Consider the following 23,305-nt stretch of genomic DNA (forward strand, 5'->3'; position numbering starts at 1 on the left):
AATTAACACTGAAAAAAACATCAGCAGAGACTACCAGATAGGATGCAGCTATTTATTTGTTTATAGTGTTTTCAACTGACAGACATGGGAATAACTTTTCTGTATCCAAGCTTGGAACCACAAGCATGTAATGGAGACTGATTAGACAAAGTAATGTGAACTTTAGCCTCAGTGCTCCATTTATGCCCAATTCACTTCATTACTGAGGTCCAGCTCTTGGTGTGTGTTTACATCAGAATTCAGTAGTTCTGGTAAAGCTTATTCCCACAGGCTGCCAAACTTCAGTTGATTACTTCAGCAAAGCCACTAATTTTTTGTCCTGGAAGAAATGAAACTTGACCTGGTTAGCATTAAACTCTTTAGTGTCAACACACTTAAAGCTGATGACGTTTGTGTTTAGAGTACCATATACGCATGAAGGAAAAAACATGGCAAAAAGCCCGAAAGCACACAAACTGTACACACCTTAGTGATTGTGTGTGTGTGTGTGTCTGTGTGTGTGGGTGTGTGTGTTTAGGAATAACTTGGGTCTATGACCAATGGAATGAGTTAGTCTTTACATGTGGCAGTAACACTCATAACTAAAATATTTGATTTATCCCAAAATATAGTCAGAGAGAAGTCGTCTTCTTCGAAAATTGATCGGTTTTGATCATTTCGTAAGGACGATTTCTAAAACAGTGCCGTTGTTTTGCCTCCGTCTGTGCTTTCGTGTGGGTAAGCCTGCATAGGGAAGAAGACGTCACTCACATCCGCTGCAGAAAACAAACTTTAGACATAACATCTTAGCCAAAACGGGATTATGATTTTTTTTCCCCATTTTGCAAGGCCTAAGGTTTATCTAACCAACTCAATGAATAAGATTAGCCGAGTTTGTGAGAAGTATTGACATTCCCGTACACAGTGACGGAGGTTTTTTCCCAAATTAATAATTTGCAAGCTTACAGAGAAATCAAGGTTAAAAATGTTCATTAAAGTAGTAGTTTAATACTTTAATACCTCAAACAAACCTCCCAATTAATGGCTCAGCTACCCACACAGTACTTCCTTTGTCTCATAACTGAAAGTGTTCAGTCTGCATCAGTCAGCCACAAGATTAAAACCACAGGTAAAGCAAGTGATATCAATCACCTTGCAATGTTCTTGTTCTTACAATGTCCCAAGCAGACATCCTAAAGGGACTCCTACAGAAGCCCAACATTGGCCTGCATAGACATTATTTCACAGCAGCCACAGTGATATGAAATATTAGATAAACACGGGCATTAAAAAAGGCTGTGTATCGTGACTAACACCTGTGTTTACCTTATATTTTCCATTACAATGGCTGTTGTGAAAAAGCTCTTTGTCTTGAAGTTCAGATGTTGATTCAGATGTTAAGGCCACCCTGGGTGACCTGTAGTACCCTAAAGGTGATCACTTCGTTATTGATTTATATGTATACTACTTGTACTTTTGTTTCTTACAAAATGCACATAGAACTGGTTTAGCCTGGGCTTAAAAAAATATCAGGAATGGCGTTCCTCCAGTTTAAGGAGTACTCACATATGATGAATCTCAGTTTAATAAATAATACCAAGAGATTTCATTTTTCATGTGGTGCAGCCTGGCATTGCTTTAGACTGGGTGTGAGCATGAAAGTTGTACCTTTTCTCTGGTAGCTAATTTAAAGTGCAACATTTCAGTGGGTGCAGGAAATAACACGAAACACACAAAGTGTTTCTGTGCAGTTTCTATCACAGTGTGTCTGCAGGTTAAAGGTCCAGATGCGGGGCGGGATCAGTGTCTGATAAATCCACTCTCAGATGGAGAAGGAGCTAAGGAAGGGAGGACATAAGAGACTGAATGATACTAATTTTGTGTTATTTAAAGCTCAGACTAGGCAGTTAGGGCAGAATTGGGGTGAAGTTTATATAACCCCCAACTTCAAAAAAGTTGGGATTCTGTTTAAAATATAAACAAAAACAGAAGGCAATTACAATTCTTGTAGTAAAAGACACATTTTATTCACAATAGAACACAGAAAATATATCAACAGTTTAAATAGAGAAAATGTACCGCTAAGAAAAAAATAAGGTAATTTTGAAGTTGAGGGCAGCAACACACTTCAAAAAACGTGAAACATGAAATAGGGACATGTTTCTCACTGACATCATCTCCTCTTCTATCAGCAACAGACTGTAAACATCTGGAAATAGAGGCCGGCAGATGGGCAATTTGATACATCATTTTATTTAGATTTTACACAGTGTTACAGCATTTTTTGAAATGGGGTTGTAGTAATGAGCTATGTTGTCCTGGTGCAGTCAGGCTGTTGTGTTCATGGCCACTGTTAGTTTAGGTCAAAGGTCAATGCTCCCTAAGAGAGACAGGGAACCATTCACGCTCACATTCACAGCTGATGGTGACTCTAAACCTAGGGCCAGTTTAGAGTCACCAATCCACCTGACGTGCATGTCTTTGGGCCATGATGGATGGCTGGGGTGCCTTGGACTACTACTGAAAACTAAGTTGTTTTAAACAATAAGAACTAAACTGAAAAAGCAAACCCACTGTGTGGGCATTAGTGCGGTTAAGGCTACGTAAGCAAAGATATACCACACACTTTGTCCACACTACTGCAGCAACAAAAATTTAGTCAAACCATTGTAGTCAATATTCTGAGAAAGATAAGCAATAGTTTATGAGTCATATTATTTCTCAATCAAAAAATACAAACTACGATTTCTTTCTTAGTTTTAACTTATACCGTTTCTTGTCTTGTTATTAATATCAAATTTTTAGAGAAGCCTAAAATGTTCTTAAAAAAATAGGTCAACACACTTGCTGTTAAAATGTGTGTGTGATCACTCCTTTGACTAACCACTCAGTATTTCCTATATAATGACAGGCAGCAGAGAGCAGGAAACTGATGATTTTGGCATTCACGTCACCACTTTGTTTCATAACTGAAAGTGTTCAGTCTATCTGTACCAATCAACCACAACACTAACAGCACTGACAGGTAACAACTAACATCCATCATCTAGCTGCAGACAACCTTGGCTGCTAACCTTCATGTGGAAGTTCTTTTGACACGTACCACCCCTCTAAACATTGTTTGTAGACCATGCACGCAACCTTCTCAGGCAACAGGCCTCCGCAGTGGACCCATAAAAAACACCCAAAGTTTGTTGCTGTGAGATATGAGTGCTAACCACTGTGCCACTATCCTTCTACTGCTGAAAGAACAAAACACACTTTGGTATCTAACTCAAACTAAGCCAAAATTCCAGTTATTTGTTTTCTTCACTGCTTATCCAGCTTAATGTCGTGGGGTTACTGAAGCCTGACCTAGCTGTCACAGGATGAGAGACAAGGTATGTCCCAGATAGTTTAGCCCTTAGGTTTGAAACTGGGGACCTAAGGGCCAAAAAATAAACAAACAAATAAATTAAAAAAAATGTTGAAGTATCTGTTTTTGAACAATTTATACTAGCTTTGTTACCAGAAGCTGATAGTCCCGTGTTCCTTAAAATAAATACGAGCAGCTTTGTTTATAACTTGGCAAACACTGAAGGGCAATTTTTTCACAAAGTCTAAATATTTCAGTGGAGCAAAAGAGCCGATAACGATTTGTTTTCCCCATATAAGAAAAGATTATTTCCAAGGAAGAGTACTGGAACACACTTCTGGGCCAATCTCTGTTCTGAAGTTTCATATCTTAAAAGTTTAGCAAATCAAAGTGGTCTGTTTCCAGTTTGTCTAATCAAAAGCTCTGTGTTTTCCAAGTGTGTTTGTGTTTGTGTGAGGTCTGGTGTGGTTTAACTCACCAGGGAGGGTTTGATGCCAATGCTCTCAGCTGCCTGGAAAGCTAGAGTCAGATTCCGGACCTGAAGAAAAAAAAAACCCAAAAAACGCTCATATCAGGAAACAGAGAAAATGTGAACGTCTCGGTCATTCTGCAACACTAAACATGGAGGAAGAATCAGAAACAATAAGCTCACAAATACCATAATAAACCATACAATATCCCAAGAGACCGTTTGAAGCCTACATAAGCCTCTGCTTTTTTGTGTCAGCTGCATATTCACTCATGTTTATCTGATAAGTTTAAAGCCATACTGGTTGAGAGCTATCAGGAAATCCAATTTGGATCCCCTTGAAGCCTGTAACAGAAAACTATTTGTGTTTGTATAATTACATCTCTACAGAAAGCACATGATGAGTGTAAAGAACAAAGTAACCCCTCCATGTGAGCACTGCTGATAGAAAGTCAAACTCATCAACAAGCATAGCATTCAGTACGAATGCTATGCTTCACTCTAAACTCGGGTTAAAATTTTCTCTTTCTTTCCTTCGTACCGAGAGCACAGGCCCCCCCGACTCATGAATAGAAACTCTTGTGATCGCTCAAACCTTCATATTAACTGCCTTGAGGCATCATCACAGCTGGGATGACGAATTGATAAATTATGAATTCTTAATAATTAGTTCTGCAGCTGCAGACCTTCACCTAAAATACAGGTTCGCCTATAATGTCATCTTTCTTAAAAATTCCGTATGATAAAGGGGTGAAGGAGGGCAGGAGTGGGAGTACTGGGAGGACAGATTACACTGGGAGGAAGGTGGGTGTTTGGGCCTTGGGGAAAGTCACTCAGCAACAGTTATTAAAGGCAATGCAGCTCAATTGAATTATTCAGAGAGAGATGGGTTGTGCAATGTTTCTGTCGTCAACTTAATGTTATACTTTCACACTGACATAACCCTGTGTACCCACGCCTGCATCACTAATTTGTCACGTAGGATGTGTCGGGCCTTGTCAGAGGTGTTTGTCTATTGTTTTAATCTTGTAGCGGTGGGGTGAAGGACCCACAGTCCCCAGAGAGGAGCCACATTGTTTGCAGCACTACTGTATATACCACCTGCATGTCTGCATTACACAGCCGTCAGCACTGAGCTATAACTGCTGCTCAGTGCTCCAAATCACTTAGACTACAGAAATGGCTACATTCATAATTCATACTGAGGCTGTCTCTTACTGCAAAATGAACAATGTGGCAGTGCTATAAAACCTAAACATATATGTACAGGAAGTCGGTAATATGCAAGTTAATGATGGAATATATCTCTCCTGCAAAATAGCATCAGAGTATTACAGGGCTGTTATCGTCCTCCTGGTGATCTTTCACATGAACACATCAGAGGTTGATCATTTTTATGGCTGACATTCTACTCAAACAAGATGTTGGAGCTTTATGTGCACTTCTGGAGACTGAGTTGTCAGGTTGAACGTGCGCTTTGCCCTGCAGCCTTAATCAGAGAGAACATTCATCCTGAGACTGAAGAAGAAAAAGATGAAAGCAGGCAGAGTGAGTTCATCAAACAAAAACAAAAAAAATTACAAGCGGCTTCTCTGAATTTGAGTTGGAATTCAGAGAAGACAGACAGATATACGTCAAAATATCTGTCTGTCACTTAATCTTATGTAGGTGGAAAATTTTTTTCAGCATTTAGTCAGAGAGTGCTGCAGTAACCTCCAACAGTATGCACATTTCTCTACATGTGAGTTTACTCCAGCGTACAAGCTGACATGAAACCAGAAATTTGCTCAAATATGTGTGTATTAGCTTGTGTGGGTTATGACCCAGTGATCACTGTGAGAGAGAATTCATCCTAAGAATAAGAAAAATGACCCTGATTGCATTAAACATTGGAATACCATATAAGACAATATTAAATCATTTCACATATAAAAAAATTAATAATGGAGCAGCTCCTAAAATAGTAAAACAGGCAATAAAGATAAATATATAAATAAGTCAAGATCAGTATATTTCCAGGTAGAGCAGGGCGATATGACCAAAAATATTTATCACGATATACACATTTGAAAATTTGCGATAACGATATAACTGACTAGACAAAATACTTTACAACAGCAACTACAAAAACCAAATAAAACATCAATGTATCTTCACTTAAACAAGCAGCTGTTTTTTTATGTGCATTAAAGTTATATAATATAAAAAATTAACAGTGCAAATGCAAATTCCTTGCTGACAGTTTAACCAAAAAGCATTTGCAGTGGAAGTTGATTGTCTGACATATCCATAACCATGTATAACATCCACAAAACTTAAAAAGAGGTTATACACACAATACGGTAATATTACGTTCAATTCAATTCAATTTTATTTATATAGTGCCAAATCACAACATAAGTCGCCTCAAGGCGCTTCATAGATACAGAGACAGTACGTATCACTCCGCAAGGCTACTGTCTACGATAGCCGTAATGCTCCATCAAGCGATGCAGGTTTGTAGCTTAGCAAAGTCGTACTGAAACATTTGACAGATTTTCGAGTGCCGTGTACCACATAAAATTGTTTCGAGGTAAGTAAACACAACCAGAATTCATACATAAGGGGCACTGTCGATTTTCAGAAAAATCAAAGGATTGATTTTTAGTATTTTCCATATTTTCCAAAAAAACGCGGTAATAACGACAGCCCGCTAGCGTGCTCTACAAAAAATAGTGCTTTGTTGTGTATCTGACGGACGAAAGCTAAACGAGTTCCACACCACTGAAGTTGCAGCATTTTACAAACCAATTCATCAGTTTGATTCAACGATCCGCTTTCGCGCTTCTAATTCTCTGTCGCCGCCATGCTTTTTCCGCCATGTGAGTATGAAAACAAAGGCACTTACCCATATTCTATCGCGATATTTCATTTTCTTATCGTTGCCCAACATTATACTGGTATTACCGTGAACGGTATGATATGGCCCAGCCCTATTTCCAGGCTTATCTTATTTCTCTCTGCTATTAAAAAAACCCCATTAAATTAGACAGGTCACGTATTTAGAAGTGACAAGCGTGTCCAAACTTTGGATAGCAAAGTAACCTAGTTTGCAATGGAAAAAAAGAGGAAAATAAAAACTGCAATTCTTTTAAAACAGCAATGATGTCATAAAACATACTTTAGCAACATTTTTTTTCTGGCACCCACTTCCAAGGTGCATGGAGAAGACAAAGATCTGATGACGTGAAGACTCCAGTGACACTAAAAGTATTAGAGACCAACTTTACCCGATAGACCACCTAATAGAAGGTACTTTAGTCAGGACCACAACAGTCAAAAGATTTTTCTGATCTGCAGTGAGTGATATCAGGCCGTATGATCTTCTGTTTAACATACATGGAAAGCCACTGGTGGGAAGAAGTATCACAGAAGACAGCAGGCATCAGTGACAACAGATATGACACTGATAGTCAGATATATCAAGTCAGGTATAATATGAATGTAGGTGCCAGGGTGGAGGCAGTTTGCAAAGTACCTTGCAGATATGCAGAACCTGTTTAAGCTGTTTGAAGGTTAAAACAGCTTAAAGAGCATGCTCTACATGTTCTGGGCCCTGACATCAGCTCATCTGCTGATGACCAGTCAGTGCTCCTCACAGAGAACAGTGTGAATTCAGCCTCGCGTAAGTACTGCTCCAAACATGAGTTAACATGACTGATAAACAAAGAACCAAATGTGGCATTAAGGATTAAAAGTGTCAAAAAACAGCAAAGTGCAATTTACTAATTGAAGTAATCTAATAAATTTACATTTATACATTAATTTGCTCACTTGCTCACTCATTGCTATAACTCTCTCCTGGTTTGAACCTAAAATTTCAATCACCAGTTCAGCTCTTGTCTAATTTGATGGACAAACTAATGGGGGCAGAAGCATCTCTGTGCGAGATCTTTGCTGGATTCTTTTTCTGATTCTTAAGGACATGACTTTCAGGTGTTGCTTCTTATGTGCTTGACCTTTAAGGACGCACAGCGGAACATATGAATAAAAAAAGCAGTCCAAAAAATTTCCAAAGAAAAGGTTCAGAAGACCTTGAAAAAGCCCAGAGAACTATTGTTCAAGACCACTTTAAAAATCACATGAAAGTCTGGCTCGATGGAAGCAAAACGTGAGGGGTTTTGCACAGTACTATACAGGGAGTGCAGAATTATTAGGCAAGTTGTATTTTTGAGGAATAATTTTATTATTGAACAACAACCATGTTCTCAATGAACCCAAAAATCTCATTAATATCAAAGCTGAATGTTTTTGGAAGTAGTTTTTAGTTTTAGCTATTTTAGGGGGATATCTGTGTGTGCAGGTGACTATTACTGTGCATAATTATTAGGCAACTTAACAAAAAACAAATATATACCCATTTCAATTATTTATTTTTACCAGTGAAACCAATATAACATCTCCACATTCACAAATATACATTTCTGACATTCAAAAACAAAACAAAAACAAATCAGCGACCAATATAGCCACCTTTCTTTGCAAGGACACTCAAAAGCCTGCCATCCACTGTCAGTGTTTTGATCTGTTCACCATCAACATTGTGTGCAGCAGCAACCACAGCCTCCCAGACACTGTTCAGAGAGGTGTACTGTTTTCCCTCCTTGTAAATCTCACATTTGATGATGGACCACAGGTTCTCAATGGGGTTCAGATCAGGTGAACAAGGTGGCCATGTCATTAGTTTTTCTTCTTTTATACCCTTTCTTGCCAGCCACGCTGTGGAGTACTTGGACGCGTGTGATGGAGCATTGTCCTGCATGAAAATCATGTTTTTCTTGAAGGATGCAGACTTCTTCCTGTACCACTGCTTGAAGAAGGTGTCTTCCAGAAACTGGCAGTAGGACTGGGAGTTGAGCTTGACTCCATCCTCAACCCGAAAAGGATGATACCAGCCCAAACCAGTACTCCACCTCCACCTTGCTGGCGTCTGAGTCGGACTGGAGCTCTCTGCCCTTTACCAATCCAGCCACGGGCCCATCCATCTGGCCCATCAAGACTCACTCTCATTTCATCAGTCCATAAAACCTTAGAAAAACCAGTCTTGAGATATTTCTTGGCCCAGTCTTGACGTTTCAGCTTGTGTGTCTTGTTCAGTGGTGGTCGTCTTTCAGCCTTTCTTACCTTGGCCATGTCTCTGAGTATTGCACACCTTGTGCTCTTGGGCACTCCAGTGATGTTGCAGCTCTGAAATATGGCCAAACTGGTGGCAAGTGGCATCTTGGCAGCTGCACGCTAGACTTTTCTCAGTTCATGGGCAGTTATTTTGCGCCTTGGTTTTTCCACACGCTTCTTGCGACCCTGTTGACTATTTTGAATGAAACGCTTGATTGTTCGATGATCACGCTTCAGAAGCTTTGCAATTTTGAGACTGCTGTATCCCTCTGCAAGATATCTCACTATTTTTAACTTTTCTGAGCCCGTCAAGTCCTTCTTTTGACCCATTTTGCCAAAGGAAAGGAAGTTGCCTAATAATTATGCACACCTGATATAGGGTGTTGATCTCATTAGAGCACACCCCTTCTCATTACAGAGATGCACATCACCTAATATGCTTAATTGGTAGTAGGCTTTCGAGCCTATACAGCTTGGAGTAAGACAACATGCATGAAGAGGATGATGTGGACAAAATACTCATTTGCCTAATAATTCTGCACTCCCTGTAAATACAATTGATAATGTACATCTGCATCTGTTTTATAAATACTTATAACTTATAAATGCAATATATAAATTTCCAATGGGTTTCGTTGTTTAGGCGGTTCTGATTAACTGCTGGTGAGCCACTGTGTGTGTGTGTACGTGTTTGCGTGATTGCATGTGTGCTAGGCGTTCCTGTATTTTTCTACCTTATCTTGACTGATGAGTTCGTGGTAAGGGATGTGGGCAGGCAGATATGTGTGCAATAGGGCACAGAAAGCCAGGCCATCATTCCAACTGCTGCTGAAGTTGGTCACATCGATATTCTGAAGGCACAAGGAAAAAAAGAAAAAAAAAGTAAAAGAAATTTAAAAAAATTAATTAGAGCAACATAATTTCAATAAAAATAATGATAATCAGCATAAAGTGCTAATAATTCAGGTAGAAGCACTAACAGCCTCTTGACAACATCACCATGCAGTGAAAAAGAAATCCATTAGGTCATAAAATCAAAGGAAAAATAATTAAAATTTAATCAAATTTGAAAGACGCAGAACAGCAGAAGAGTCCAGTCATTGATATTAGGAGGATCTTCTTTCTTGAATCACTTCAAAACAATAATGCTATCTCTGATCTCCTCTGCATGAAGGACATGCATAGCAGCACGTCCAGTTTGTTTGGTTTTAGTTATGTGATTCTCAGAGCATCATCACCTCGTGCACGGAGCATACAGCATATTCAGAGTATGATAACAGGAGAGGAGCTCGGAGGACACACTTCCTCTGGGCCATTGTTTGGAGGGTGCAGACTCTCTGTATAACAGATAAGTTATTTACAGTCTTCCTGTTTCATCCCTCTCATACGCTTTGGGAACAGAGCTCACAGCAAGGGAGGTCCTCGTGAGTCATGGGTACGTGTGTTAGATTCCTCCCATATATTATACGAAACCGGGGAAATTTACACTGCTTTGATCTGGATTCATCCTATTAAGGTGGAAATAATCTAAGAGTCCTAAACATTTTGTTTTAGATGGTAACATGCAAAATGAAAGCTACAATATGAATCTAAGAGCTATTAGATTCACATAGCATTGTATATTCTAGTTGTATGTAATAATAATAATAATAATAATAATGGATTGGGAGGAAGCCAGAGTACCCGGAGGGAACCCACGCAAACACGGGGAGAACATGCAAACTCCACACAGAAAGACCCCGGCCTGATGTTGGAATTGAACTCAGGATCTTCTTGCTGTGCAGCAACAGTGCTAACCACCGTGCCGTCCAAAGACATGCAGCTTGAGGGGATAGGTTAATTGGAAAATCCAAATTGCCATTAGGTGTGAATGTGCGAGTGAATGTGAGCGCGAATGTTTGTCTGTCCCTGTGTGTTGGCCCTGCGACAGACTGGCGACCTGGCCAGGGTGTACCCCGCCTCTCGCCCTATGACAGCTGGGATAGGCTCCAGCGCCCCCCGCGACCCTGAAAAGGATAAGCGGAAGCGAATGGATGGATGGATGGAATAATAGATTGGATTTATATAGCGCTTTTCAAGGCACCCAAAGCGCTTTACAATGCCACTATTCATTTACTCTCGCATTCACACACTGGCGGAGGCAAGCTACGGTTGTAGCCACAGCTGCCCTGGGGCAGACTGACAGAAGCGAGGCTGCCATATCGCGCCATCAGCCCCTCTGGCCAACACCAGCAGGCGGTAGGTGAAGTGTCTTGCCCAAGGACACAACGACCAGAGAGTACGGGGATTGAACCGGCAACCTTCCGGTTACAGATGCGCTTCCCAACCCCCTGAGCCACGGTCGCCCCTTATCTGTGCTTTAATAGAAAGCACAGATAAGGATAATGGGACTGTCATTAGTTTTCCATTATCTGGTCATGAAGTATGAAACAATTAACCATCCTTGTTATGGACTGTCGACCTGTCCATGATGTACTCCCACCTCTCACCCAGTAACAGCTGGGCTAGGTTACAAAACCACTACCTCACCCCCGGAGTGGCTAGGTGGTTAGGAAAATAGGTGGGACAATGAACTATAAAGGGCACTGTGATCTGAGAAATCTTACTTCAAGTATGTTTACTACTTCTATTGAGGCACCAAAGGGAACATTAGGGTCAGTTTATATTAAAACTGGAGTACGCAAGACAGAAATGCAAAGATAATTACAAATGACAGAAAAAAGTGGACATGGAGTAAGAAGCTGTCATAGGCAAGAGTTAGTGCAGTATATACATATGGGATAATGTATTTGGATGGATCATATTTGTGGTGATGCAATATAAAACATATTTTAATGGTATTGTGGTATTGTGCCACAGTGATGATAATTATCATTATAACACAGTCTCTTGATAAAGTTTTGTTTTGAACTCTTTACTGCACATAATAATGTTTAAATGGTAAATGGACTGGTTCTTATATAGCGCTTTTCTACTCTGTCCGAGCACTCAAAGCGCTTTATACAGCTGATTCATTCACCCAGTCACACCCATTCACACAAGCACTTCTAAGCTTAAGTGCTAAGTATCTAACATTCATACACATTCACACTCCGATGGATGCATCGGAGAGCAACATGGGGTTAGTATCTTGCCCAAGGATATTTGGCATGCAGACTGGAGCAGCCTGGGATCGAACCACCGACCTTCTGGTTAATGCCTGATCCGCTCTTCCACCTGAGCTACAGCCACCCCAAACACAGTTTTATTTTATATCTCCCAGTCACAATTAAGCACATTGAACTGCATTGTCCTGTACAGAACGTGCCATAAAAATGCAGTTTGATCGATAGAGAGGAATAGACAGTGTTTGGGATAAGAACTGCATTAAAGATCTTTTTGGGTACATCAGTGCGTCTGTAAACACAGCATTAGCTCCAGGGAGATGCTAAAGATGTGACATGTATTTGTTTACTGTTGCTCTAAGCCGGTGGTCATCAATCCTTGCCCCGGGGCCTGAGGGCTGCTGATTTTCATTCTACAAATCGAATCAGCGACTGATCCATACATGTGACGCCAGGTGAATGTAATTAACTACCTGATGGGATAGAAAAACAACAACTCTGGGTTCTGAGGACAGAAATTCAAAATCACAACTCTAAGTCACTGCAGTAATCAATATCCTCTGAGTTTCTAAGAAATGTTGACAGTTGTTCACTCGTCTACTTTGGCGTTAGAGGTTAGCTCAACTTAAAACCAGCTGCAGTTTCAGGGTGAGAGGCTAAACCAATGATAAGAGAAGGAAGAAGTGGTGCTATGCTGGGTTGTGATGTGGCTGTGACATTTACACATATCTACTGTGGTATATGATGCTATTTAATTGCTACGAAAGTGAGAATAGCTAAACCAGCGCAGAAGAGCTTGAGCCATGCTTTTATAGTTACACTTTACAGATGCCCCCTAAAGGCCTCACAAGCATGCAATTATAAAGTTACTGTTTTGAAAAGGGGACAGCTGTATGGTTACAGTCACTGAATGCATGTGTGTGTGTCTGCATGATGTGGCTGTGCAGAGCAGGCAGTTTGCATGTTGCTGCTTTCTTGGAACAGCTCCTCCAAATTACATGTGACAATGATTGAAATTGCTTTTCTCAGAAAAGCAAGAAAAAGATAAGCAGAAATATAGTGTCTTCATGTAGAACTGTCTTTGTGTGACTTTTAGTCCCTGTAAAAGTTAGAAATCTTTAATCTGTGCTCTTTTTTGTAGATCATTTAAAGTTTTCAAAGTTTAACCTAAACCTTAATTTCAAGTTTAAGTAATGTTTTGGATTTCAGTCGTGAGGCTTAATCTTAAGCTTAAGAGGCTTGGTGTCAATGCCCATCCATGTGCACTGTCATTTTGTAACTCGAGAAAACATAAAACTCCCAAATATAAAAACATGAGAGCTGGTCAACCAAACAAGCTGATCCAATTTGTGTCATAATGTGGCTCAGCAGTGCGTATCGCCCTAATGTTTTAATATAAGACCTCCCAACATATGGGGATTCTGCAGAAGAGAGTATGGATGGAGTCCGGGAGGATCAGAGCATCGGGGGGCTCCTGGACATTCTCTGGCACAATCTGGCGGTATCAGATACAGCAATACATAAAGTTCCAGAGGTTCTCAATTGGACTCATCTCTGTGGAATGTGAGGGCCAGTCATTGGCATCAATGCCTTGGTCATCCCAGAAGTGCCTACACATTCTGATCAAATGAGGCCAGACAGTGTCATGTGCTAGGAGGAACACAAAGCTCACTGTACCAGCGTAATGTCTGAAAATGGGTAGTGTTGGCTAGCGCACAGAAGTCTGTGCGGCCCTCTATCAATAACCCAATGCCAAACCCGTCATGCCGGATGGTGTTGCATACAGTGTCACCAGACGCTTTAACATATGATCAGCGTAAACCTGCTTTTATCTGTGAGGATAATGGCCTGCCAGTGGTGGCTAGTTCTGGTGTTCTCTAGCTAATGTCAGTTGCATTGCATAGTGCTGGACTGTGACCACAAATTCCATTAAAAATATGGCGCGATATGGCAGCCTCACTTCTGTCAGTCTGTCCCAGGGCAGCTGTGGCTACAACTGTAGCTTGCCTCCACCAGTGTATGAATGTGAGAGTGAATGAATAGTGGCATTGTAAAGCGCTTTGGGTGCCTTGAAAAGCGCTATATAAATCCAATCCATTATTATTATTATTATAAAAAGGTGTCAGGCCCTCACGCCACCCTCATGGAGTCTCTTTGTGACAGTTTGGTCAGAAAAATGCATGATTAACTCTGTCTTAACTCTTTAACCGTATTGTCCTGTTGCCTTCTTGAGACTTTCTTGAGACTGTTCTAGCACATGCAGGAGATCATGGAGAAGCTGGACTGCCTATGCAATTTGAATAGACTGCAGGTACTAGAATAAAATGCAAAATTAGATAAAGATCAGCCAGGATGGTAAAATGGTAAATGGCCTGTATTTATATAGCGCTTTACTAGTCCCTAAGGACCCCAAAGCGCTTTACATATCCAGTCATCCACCCATTCACATACACATTCACACACTGGTGATGGCAAGCTACATTGTAGCCACAGCCACCCTGGGGCGCACTGACAGAGGCGAGGCTGCCGGACACTGGCGCCACCGGGCCCTCTGACCACCACCAGTAGGCAACGGGTGAAGTGTCTTGCCCAAGGACACAACGACCGAGACTGTCCAAGCCGGGGCTCGAACCGGCAACCTTCCGATTACAAGGCGAACTCCCAACTCTTGAGCCACGATCGCCCCAGGATGGATAAGGAGAGAGCAGTGGTCTGTAGATACTGCTTAAAAAAAACCAAACATTGGTTTTTGGGTGTTGTTTGATGTTGCCTCTGAAAACATAGTTCAACTTGAGGAGTACTAATAACTTCAGGTGGTATGTGTGTGCACAGACGCTAAAATTTGCACAATGAATATTTATCACACTATTAATGGAGAATGAAAGTGTGTTTTTGTTTGAGTCATCAAGCCAAGCTGCAAAACATCTGTGGTCACAATGAGTTCTGAAGGAGCAGGAAGTCCTGAGTTCAGGCTTTGTTCACATTCAAGGAAAGCAATAAACACATGATGCAAGAAATTTTAAAGGAAGTTCCTGTCATTATATATATATATATATTATAGCCCCTTGACAACCCTCAATAACTATTATTAATATACAGTGACATGTTCATAAACTGACACCGAAAGCGAAGCTGCACCGGCCCTTTTTTCATCTGTCAGCTATGAGCCTGTTCCATGTGAAGGCCAGACCTGTGCAGTCATGTCAGATCACATTCCTCTCACAGCTCCCCATTCCCTCTCGTAGCTGGCTCAGCAGCAGCACTAATCACAGTGTGTGTGTGTGTCCATCCTACTGTATGTGCAAACATACAAAGACACGCACAGTCAGACTCCAGGACAAAGATGGACAGTGACAAATAAGTTGATAAGAAAAAACTGCAAAGGGCAGATTCGCATGTGTGACATGTGTGAGGGAGTGTGGCTGGATAGGGAGACTGACATTTTGACCCAGCCCAGAGCTGGTGGTACAGGTATGTCTGAGTTCAGGGTGGGTGCTGGAGTTCGTTCAGGGTGGAAAGAGAGGGACAGGCATGAATGCTAAACCAGCAGTGGACAACAACAGCTCTCTGGGAGCCGGATCAGAAAAGCAAACACAGCATCAAGCGACAGGAAGTGTCTCGTTCTGCACAAAAGGCAGAACCGCCACATTTTAGGGCTCAGAGAAAAATAGTATGAGAGAGAAGCAGGGAGAGAGAAAAGACATCCACACATATTGGATGCAAATATTAATAGCATTAATAGCTAAAACATGGTGACAAAATCCCCAGAGAGCCATGCCACGCAAACATTTACTCTTATGAATGTTTGAATAGCCTATAACATTCTGCTCCTTCTAAAAGAGCACAAACAGCATTTTAAAAATCTTGCCAGAGTCATCAAACAGACAACAGAACAGTTAAAGTTATAAAACTGAAATTCTGCAAAACATAATTTCATTTTCAAAAACAAACAAACACGGTCATAAAATCAATCAGTGAAGATTATTTTCCTGTCAATAAACAAAACAAAAATCTAATAACCATTTAAGGCCTTTGAGTAGCTTTAGCTGTGGTGGACATTAAAAGGTCAAGGACATGTCAAATCCATCCTGGATGACACGTCCTTCCTGCTGTAAACCAACCACAGAAGCTGGCTGGCTGAAGCGCACACAGACGGTGATTAACACCGCAGAAACAAAAGGAAAGGGTGTGTGCTCCTGGTGCCACATAAGGATGATAGCACACTGCTGTAATGCTGTCATGGCAGCTGATACTCTGATTTCAGACATGGTGTAAATGCAAGTACGGCAAGTAAACCTATGCTATGGCAGATAAACTGAATTACAGTACATATCAAACACACAGTTTGTCAAAACCCCAAGTAGGAAATTTCAGGCTGGAGGGTTATTTTCTGACATTTCACATCAAATACATGAAAGAAAAGACATAGAAGGAAGTGAGAAGGAGAAAATCTTAATAAATCTCGTAATGAAACATAGTTTTGAGCACTGATCCCAGGCAGGTGGGACCATGGAGATAAAGTAAGCAATCACAGGAGTTCTCCACAGACTCAGCTTGTTGATTGCATTAGGCTTTTCTGTATGGGGATAAAGAGCAGGGAGCGCAACAGAATGTCAAAGAAGGCACACAGGTGAATCGAAGCCACAATTCACAACCGTTCTGTCTATTGTGAGCCACCTGCAAATAGATATAATGTAATGCAGTGTAAGCTGCCAGTTGCTATGCAGTTTAGACTAAAAACAGCACACCTCTAACTTAGCTGTAAACACAGTGTTACCAATCCCAACAAGGAAAAGCTTGAAAAAACATGGTGTGCATGGTGAAAAGGCATCCCTGTACTTCTAAATTTGCTTTAAAAAGAGAAATATCATCTCCACCATTACTGCTCAAAAAACTTGTCAGATGAGCAGCAGATTCAAACCCAAACTGTTGCCTACCATTGCACCACCGTGCTGTGCCGTGCGCTCTAGTATGTTGGAGTTGAATCTGATCATGATGAATAGTTATCTAGTCTCCTATCAAATGTAAGCAGATTTTAGTCTTGATAGCTACATACTATACAGGCACCTTTTAGACTTCTAATTAACAGAAAACTGAGAGAAGATCAGTTTGTTGTGGCCAATTGTCACTTACTAAATTTAGACATAAAGTGACTTTTTTTCCTGACAGCGTGACCAGATTTAGCCCAGAAACGAACATCATCATCCATGGATGCTGGGTTCTTGGTGAGATTATTCAGTCTATGATATTGATAGTCTGTGATAAAATTATCCTTCTAATTAATTACTTTGATCACAGTGCAATGATTTACTTATTTGTCACTCCATGTGGACCCTAAACCTTAAAGAACTAATGCTTGCCTTTGAACCTGCGGATATTTCCGCTCTGTCTTCTTACCTGATTAAAACCAATAAAAATAAATAAAACTTATTCATCAATATGCCATAGTGACCCTTTAATTTGACATCTCATCAAGTCCTTTAATTGTTATGCTGAGAATACCTAGCTCTACACTGACAACAAGGCACATGAATCCACAATAGGCACTTAGCACAAGCACTTAACTCTTTTCACACACACCAGATGCTAAAAGCTACTCAATATGCATTTGTTTTAATGCACTTCAACCCAGACAGCCTCAATATTATATCATTTATAAGAAAACACATGTACTAAAATATTCCGGACAAATCCTGTCTAATCACCTGTAATTTGTTATTTTACAATCACGATCTCACCCCACAGGTACAGTTAATCCTCCATTTATAGAACTTAGTAATGTCTACTCCTATCCTCTTCCCCTCCCCGATGTCTGACCTTCATTCCACACTCTCCTGGGGGGTCCATTCCTGTCTTTCAATGGTTTTCTGCATGTGTGTGAGTTCCCAGACAAGGCCGGATAAGCTGTGCTCTGTCAGGGCCTAATGTTCACAGCCCTTTGGTCATTGTTTCCATCTCAAACAAACAACGCATTTATTTTTGTTTGGCTTCTATGGTTAATTGAGGGGGGAAAAAAAGCTTAAAAAGTGTCCGGAGTTGTCCTAAATTAAGACATCAAAGAGCCTGATAAATATACAAATGTTCAAGAAAGGCTTTTTTTGCTTACTGAACGTGGCCAAAAAAGGCTACAAGTAAACATCTTACTCTTCAATGCCACAAGATGGTTTTGCCAAATTAGGTGAAAAAAAGCTTTCAAAAGTTCTGACACAATGACATGAGACCAAAATAACCAAATATACAGTGACTTGCAAAAGTATTCGCCCCCTTGAACTTTCCACATTTTGTCTTTTTTTTGGCCTGTCCCGTTTGGCTCTTTTGCCATCAGAATTGTTGTCTAAAGGCAAAGAAAGATGCCCAACGGATTTACTTTACCAAATTGACCATCCCAGCCTTGCCATAATGGTCCATTTGATTCACCTTTTATTGTTTATTTTATTTTCACTTACTGAATACGGGACAGACTTGACTGGGGGAAAGAAGGGGAGAAAGAAAGAGGGAAAGAGAAACAGCTGAGAAGAGGGACGGGGGAGAAGGGCAAAAAACAAAAACCAACAGAATGAGCAGAAGAAAAAAAAAAAGAAATAAAAAATGCATATATCAATCACCTGGATCACCTGCTGAGAAAGAAAAAAGAAAACAAGCAGAAGAGAACAAGAGTAATAGAATAAACAACATCACAATGATATATTGGAATATGACAGTAAATACTAAATATTAAACATTATTGTGCAGCACATAAGATCAACAGAACAGTGTGCTTTGAGGTAGGAGCCAAAAAGGGTGTAGTTTGTGGGTGTGTTCACCCGTGTGTACACCTGTGAGCATGGACGCGCTTGTTTTTTTAAAAGGTTCCTTCATGTAATGATCTGCTAGAGGGTGTGGGGGGGCCACAGCCCCGTCCTCCAGGGCATGAAGCAGGTATGGAGGAGATCAAAACTCCAGACATCCAGAGGCCCCCAGAACACAAGAGACCAAGGAAGACCAACAGAGGGGCAGCCGCGCCACTGTCCCAGAAAGAGCTGAGGAGAGTCCCAGATGAGGGCTCACTCAGCAGCCGCGGAGCAGAAGCCAGGGGAGTTGCAGTGACGCGCCCGTGAGCTCCGCCGGCAGCCAGCCGTGCCTGAGTGACCGAGCCCCAGGCCGAGAGGCCGGGGGCACCCCACCCCACGCCCCAGGCTCCAGGCCCCGATAAGCGGCCGCCAAGGAGTGAGCCGTGTGTACCTGGACGCCCACCCCCGGACACAAAGAACCACCAACGCACCGACACCTGAGGGAGTCCGCCACTGGCAGGGGAAGTGGTGGTAGGGGGAGATAGGCCTCCAAACCTTGGAGGGCCTGAGATGTCCCCAGAGAGGTGGCGCCTTTCCACATTTTGTCACATTACAGCCACAAACACGAATCAATTTTATTGGAATTCCACGTGAAAGACAAATACAAAGTGGTGTACACGTGAGAAGTGGAACCAAAATCATACATGATTCCAAACATTTTTTACAAATAAATAACTGCAAAATGGGGTGTGCGTAATTATTCAGCCCCCTGACTCAATACTTTGTAGAACCACCTTTTGCTGCAATTACAGCTGCCAGTCTTTTAGGGTATGTCTCTACCAGCTTTGCACATCTACAGACTGAAATCCTTGCCCATTCTTCTTTACAAAACAGCTCCAGCTCTGTCAGATTACATGGACAGTGTTTGTGAACAGCAGTTTTCAGATCTTGCCACAGATTCTCGATTGGATTTAGATCTGGACTTTGACTGGGCCGTTCTAACACATGGATATGTTTTGTTTTAAACCGTTCCATTGTTGCCCGGGCTTTATGTTTAGGGTCGTTGTCATGCTGGAAGGTGAACCGCTGCCCCAGTCTCAAGTCTTTTGCAGACTCCAAGAGGTTTTCTTCCAAGATTGCCCTGTATTTGGCTCCATCCATCTTCCCATCAACTCTGACCAGCTTCCCTGTCCCTGCTGAAGAGAAGCACCCCCAGAGCATGATGCTGCCACCACCATCTTTGACAGTGGGGATGGTGTGTTCAGGGTGATCTGCAGTGTTAGTTTTCCGCCACACATAGCGTTTTGCATTTTGGCCAAAAAGTTCCATTTTGGTCTCATCTGACCAGAGCACCTTCTAGTGTGTGTCCCCCACATGGCTTGTGGCAAACTGCAAACGGGACTTCTTATGGTTTTCTGTTAACAATGGCTTTCTTCTTGCCACTCTTCCATAAAGGCCAACTTTGTGCAGTGCACGACTAATAGTTGTCCTATGGACAGATTCCCCCAACCTGAGCTGTAGATCTCTGCAGCTCGTCCAGAGTCACCATGGGCCTCTTGGCTGCATTTCTGATCTGCGCTCTCCTTGTTCGGCCTGTGAGTTTAGGTGGACGGCCTTGTCTTGGTAGGTTTACAGTTGTGCCATACTCCTTCCATTTCTGAATGATCGCTTGACCAGTGCTCCGTGGGATGTTCAAGGCTTGGGAAATCTTTTTGTAGCCTAAGTCTGCTTTAAATTTCTCAATAACTTTATCTCTGACCTGTCTGGTGTCTAAATCCAATCGAGAATCTGTGGCGAGATCTGAAAACTGCTGTTCACAAACGCTGTCCATGTACTCTGACTGAGCTGGAGCTGTTTTGTAAAGAAGAATGGGCAAGGATTTCAGTCTGTAGATGTGCAAAGCTGGTAGAGACATACCCTAAAAGACTGGCAGCTGTAATTGCAGCAAAAGGTGGTTCTACAAAGTATTGAGTCTGAATAATTACGCACACCCCACTTTGCAGTTATTTATTTGTAAAAAATGTTTGGAATCATGTATGATTTTGGTTCCACTTCTCAAGTGTACATCACTTTGTGTTGGTCTTTCATGTGGAATTCCAATAAAATTGATTCATGTTTGTGGCTGTAATGTGACAAAATGTGGAAAGTTCAAGGGGGCCGAATACTTTTGCAAGCCACTGTAAAATGAATGAATCATTTCTAGATATGTAAATTGTCCAGTTCGTTGTGTGATTTTTGTGGTCTGTTTGTTGTTCAGGAGCAATCTGCACTTTATCGATGTAAAAACTCTGAGTCAGAGCACAGGGGCGGAAAAAAAAAATCCCACACACATATTAAGCACAAAGCAGCGAGTTTCAGGCAAAGTTGTTCCGGCACAACAACCTGCACCTTTGAGTCTGATCTAACAAGCTGCCTTGAAAACCAGTGCAACACAAGTTATATAAAAGCAGTCTTGTGTTTCAAGTCTGTGTCCAGTCCAGCACTGACGTGGACAGGATCTCTTGTGAATACTAATTTCCTGTGAGAGGCCTCTTTACTCTCTCCCACAGGGCAGAGTCAATCAGAGCGAGCTTAAGGTCTTCTCTGATTGATCTGAGCTTCCCAGAATCTGACATTTTAGGTGTGACAGCGTCTGCCTGGGCTCACACCTCATCCTCCCTTGAGAGTTCTAATGCAGGCCGGGTTTTCAGCTACTCTGAGGATACTCTATGTTACTTGGGTTTGGAAGCAGCTGGTGGATAAATGCACCCCTTCTCACATCACATTCTCCCTAAGGGGTGCAAGACTGCTTCTCCATGGTGATAGCACAGCTATTGTACTCAGTACTTGCGTGTTTACATGCATGTAATTTGCAGTGTTTCCCTTTTTCCCCCCCCCCATGAAGTGTATTAACCATTACGGTCTGTCCAGAACCCCACCCAAGAAACAAGCTGACAACAGCGAATCATCATCAAGTACATTAAGACACTTAGATTATGATAACTCACTGTTTTCTACAGCATCTATATAAATTAAAGCATACATGTACAGAACCCAAACATATGTGAAACAAGCTGGAAGGTGAGATGAAGCTGTTTTAGCAGACAGACAACTGTGAGTACTGCTGTCTTGCAAAGGCTTTGTGCTCGGCCACAATCGCAGACTTATTGTGCCCTCAGGAGCTATAAAGCATCAAATAATTGCTCAGCATGCTTACAAAAGCTCCTACTTTCTCTTTCCCTTTAATTAGACTGCTGTTTGACCAAAACGTCTGCCAACAATAGGACTGTAATAACAACTTGCACGGGGGCTGACCCACCCATGAGTTTTGTCTCAGACTCGCACAGCAGCTTTTCTGGCTCTACAGTGGCAGATGAGCGTGATATAGGAGCTTGTTTCCTGACTCTGCCACTCCAAACCAGAGGGGCAATAGAAAGCGAAGGGTGCACAGTGAAAGCCACCTCTTCAAACTGACCATTAATTATGTAGCCCGAAGAGGCCGAGGACAAATTACAACTTGCTGACGCTATACTAAAGAGCCAATTAGTGTTGAGGGATTACCTCTTTGACCTTAGTCCACAGCAGGGAGGAGAGGGACTGCAAAGTGTGTGTGGATGTATTAATGACACTAAACCTCACTAACCTTTATCAGAGCACAACACGAGCATGACAGAGAGACACCTGAATGCTGCGTTTTTTCTGGTCCCTTGGTTCAGTTTTCCATCCTGGAGGTGCACACGGTGTGACATGTTAGTCAGTGTCTCTCAGACACTGGGCCTGTAATCGGGGGCCAAAGCAGCCTGACCTTTCATCAGACGTATGAAGCTCAATGCATCCTATGGCAATAAAATTTTCTCTGCCCACCACAGGACTTAGTCACATGGGTTACATGCTGTGGTGCAGTTTACTCACCACGGTGGCTATAAGTGATGCCCTATGCAGTATGTAACACCAAAGATGCAGGACATATGCATGCATCCATGAAAGCAGAAATCTCTGTGGGTGCAGTGCCAAGAAGAAGGAAAAGGGCAAATAACAGCGGATCACCCTTTTAGAGAGATCCTCCTTTAAATCCTAATGACTCAACTTAACATCAGAGATAAGATAGTGTTAAAGTCATCTGCTTCTCTTTTTTCTTATTTGATTGTTGCATAAGAAAAACAAAAGTATTTTTTTTCTCATTTAAATCAAAAACTAAAAAAAAAGATTGGTACAAGTTAACAAATATTGATGAGATGTGCAAACAGGAATTACCTCATGTCTCTACTTTACGGAAGTAGTCGCACTGGTTCTCAAAGTAAACATTTTTAAGGCGAACTGCCTAACTAATGGTCCAGTACTAAACCGGATTACAGGCCACGCGCATGTCGCACATGGAGAATATGCAAAGGCACGAAGGGACCACAGCTCTAACCCTATGCCACAGACTGAAACACACCTAGCAGCCAAATCTTCTTAATGCATTCCTGATACTTGCAAATAATCACACGGTGTT

General features: G+C 41.7%; 1 protein-coding gene across 10 annotated transcripts in view; it reads right to left on the reverse strand.

Moving 5' to 3' along the window:
• Positions 1-23,305, reverse strand: part of specc1 (sperm antigen with calponin homology and coiled-coil domains 1) — a 79,144-nt gene that overhangs the window by 2,717 nt on the left and 53,122 nt on the right. For 6 of the 10 annotated variants that reach the window (XM_026182943.2, XM_026182944.2, XM_080307475.1 and 3 more), the window contains 2 exons: positions 9,692-9,808; positions 3,813-3,872 (listed from right to left, as the gene is read on the reverse strand). In XM_026182943.2, the coding sequence (XP_026038728.1) occupies positions 3,813-3,872; positions 9,692-9,808 (177 nt within the window). Of the gene's footprint in view, positions 1-1,984; positions 2,189-3,360; positions 3,403-3,812; positions 3,873-9,691; positions 9,809-23,305 lie in introns of those variants that run through there. The other 4 variants (XM_026182946.2, XM_080307476.1, XM_080307477.1 and 1 more) reach the window with 4 other exon arrangements.

Source organism: Astatotilapia calliptera, chromosome 10 (genome assembly GCF_964374335.1).
Source record: "Astatotilapia calliptera chromosome 10, fAstCal68.1, whole genome shotgun sequence".
Classification (NCBI taxonomy): Eukaryota; Metazoa; Chordata; class Actinopteri; order Cichliformes; family Cichlidae; genus Astatotilapia; species Astatotilapia calliptera.